We start from the raw sequence: 961 nt of genomic DNA on the forward strand, positions 1-961 counted from the left end.
CTTCCCTCAGTTTTTCAAAATTCCCTTTCAAGACAAAAATCCTTCTGCAGACAATAAACATATAAATATCTTATAAACATTCATTCCTCTGGCTTTCCTCCTTAAAAGCATCATATACTTTCAATTACATTTTAAAACATCACCACCATTGTAACAATAGAAGCCAAATGGAAATATAATGTATTATTAAAAAAATTAGATGTTTTATTTCAAATATGGCATTTATTTTACAATGCGCATATCAGGTCGAATTACAAAAAGCATTATTTTCCCCACACGGAAATCTCCTGCAGTATGCACGTAGGTTACTCTGAATTCAGTAAGCTTTTCCCACCAGCTTTAATACAACTTCCCTGCCAAAGGACAATCCTGCCACTATGGCCCGTGGTGGCTTAAAAAGAAAAATTGAAGCGTATCATTAAGGGAAATGCTGCAAGATGCGTCTGCGCAGAGCTCGGCCGCGAGCGGCTAAGGAGGGGCCCCGCGGCCTTCGGAGACCGTCGGCGACAGTGCCCGGCCTCACGCTGCAAGGAAGTGGAGGTTTCCCTTGGTCAGTGTTAGCTCATGCTTTTTTCCCGTTCGTTCTCTTGGGGGCACTCCTTGCTTTCAGGTTCTTCTTGGGGCTGGCGGGTTTGGGAGCGGGAGGCTTCCCTTTGGGTTTCGGGGGATCGCTCCGACTGGTGCGCCCGGCCATTTTCTTCTTGTCCTGAATGGTTCTCCGCTGTTCCCGCAGCCTTTCTTCCCACTGCTGGGAGGGAATTTGCAAACATTACTGTCAAATGCATCTCACCACTTTATGATGTTGAATTGATACCAGAATGAAGTCAGGGTTTTCACTGCGGTGTACTAACGACGGCAGCAGTAATCCTAATAGCTACCGGACGGGGCAGCAGTAACCCTAATAGCTACCGGACGGGGCAGCAGTAACCCTAATAGCTACCGGACGGGGCAGCAGTAACCC

The 961-nt window shown here is 46.7% G+C and overlaps 1 protein-coding gene across 1 annotated transcript in view; it reads right to left on the reverse strand.

Annotated features, from left to right (window-relative positions):
• Nucleotides 1–293: 293 nt before the first annotated feature.
• The window catches only part of SFRP4 (secreted frizzled related protein 4), a 9,667-nt gene continuing 8,999 nt past the window's right edge, over nt 294–961 (reverse strand). The window contains exon 6 of the mRNA XM_003788593.3: nt 294–748. Coding sequence (XP_003788641.1) covers nt 563–748 — 186 coding nt within the window. The 3' untranslated portion in view covers nt 294–562. The remainder of the gene's footprint in view (nt 749–961) is intronic.

The sequence above is a fragment of the Otolemur garnettii genome, unplaced genomic scaffold, assembly GCF_000181295.1.
Source record: "Otolemur garnettii isolate 467f Iridium unplaced genomic scaffold, OtoGar3 scaffold00028, whole genome shotgun sequence".
Lineage (NCBI taxonomy): Eukaryota > Metazoa > Chordata > Mammalia > Primates > Galagidae > Otolemur > Otolemur garnettii.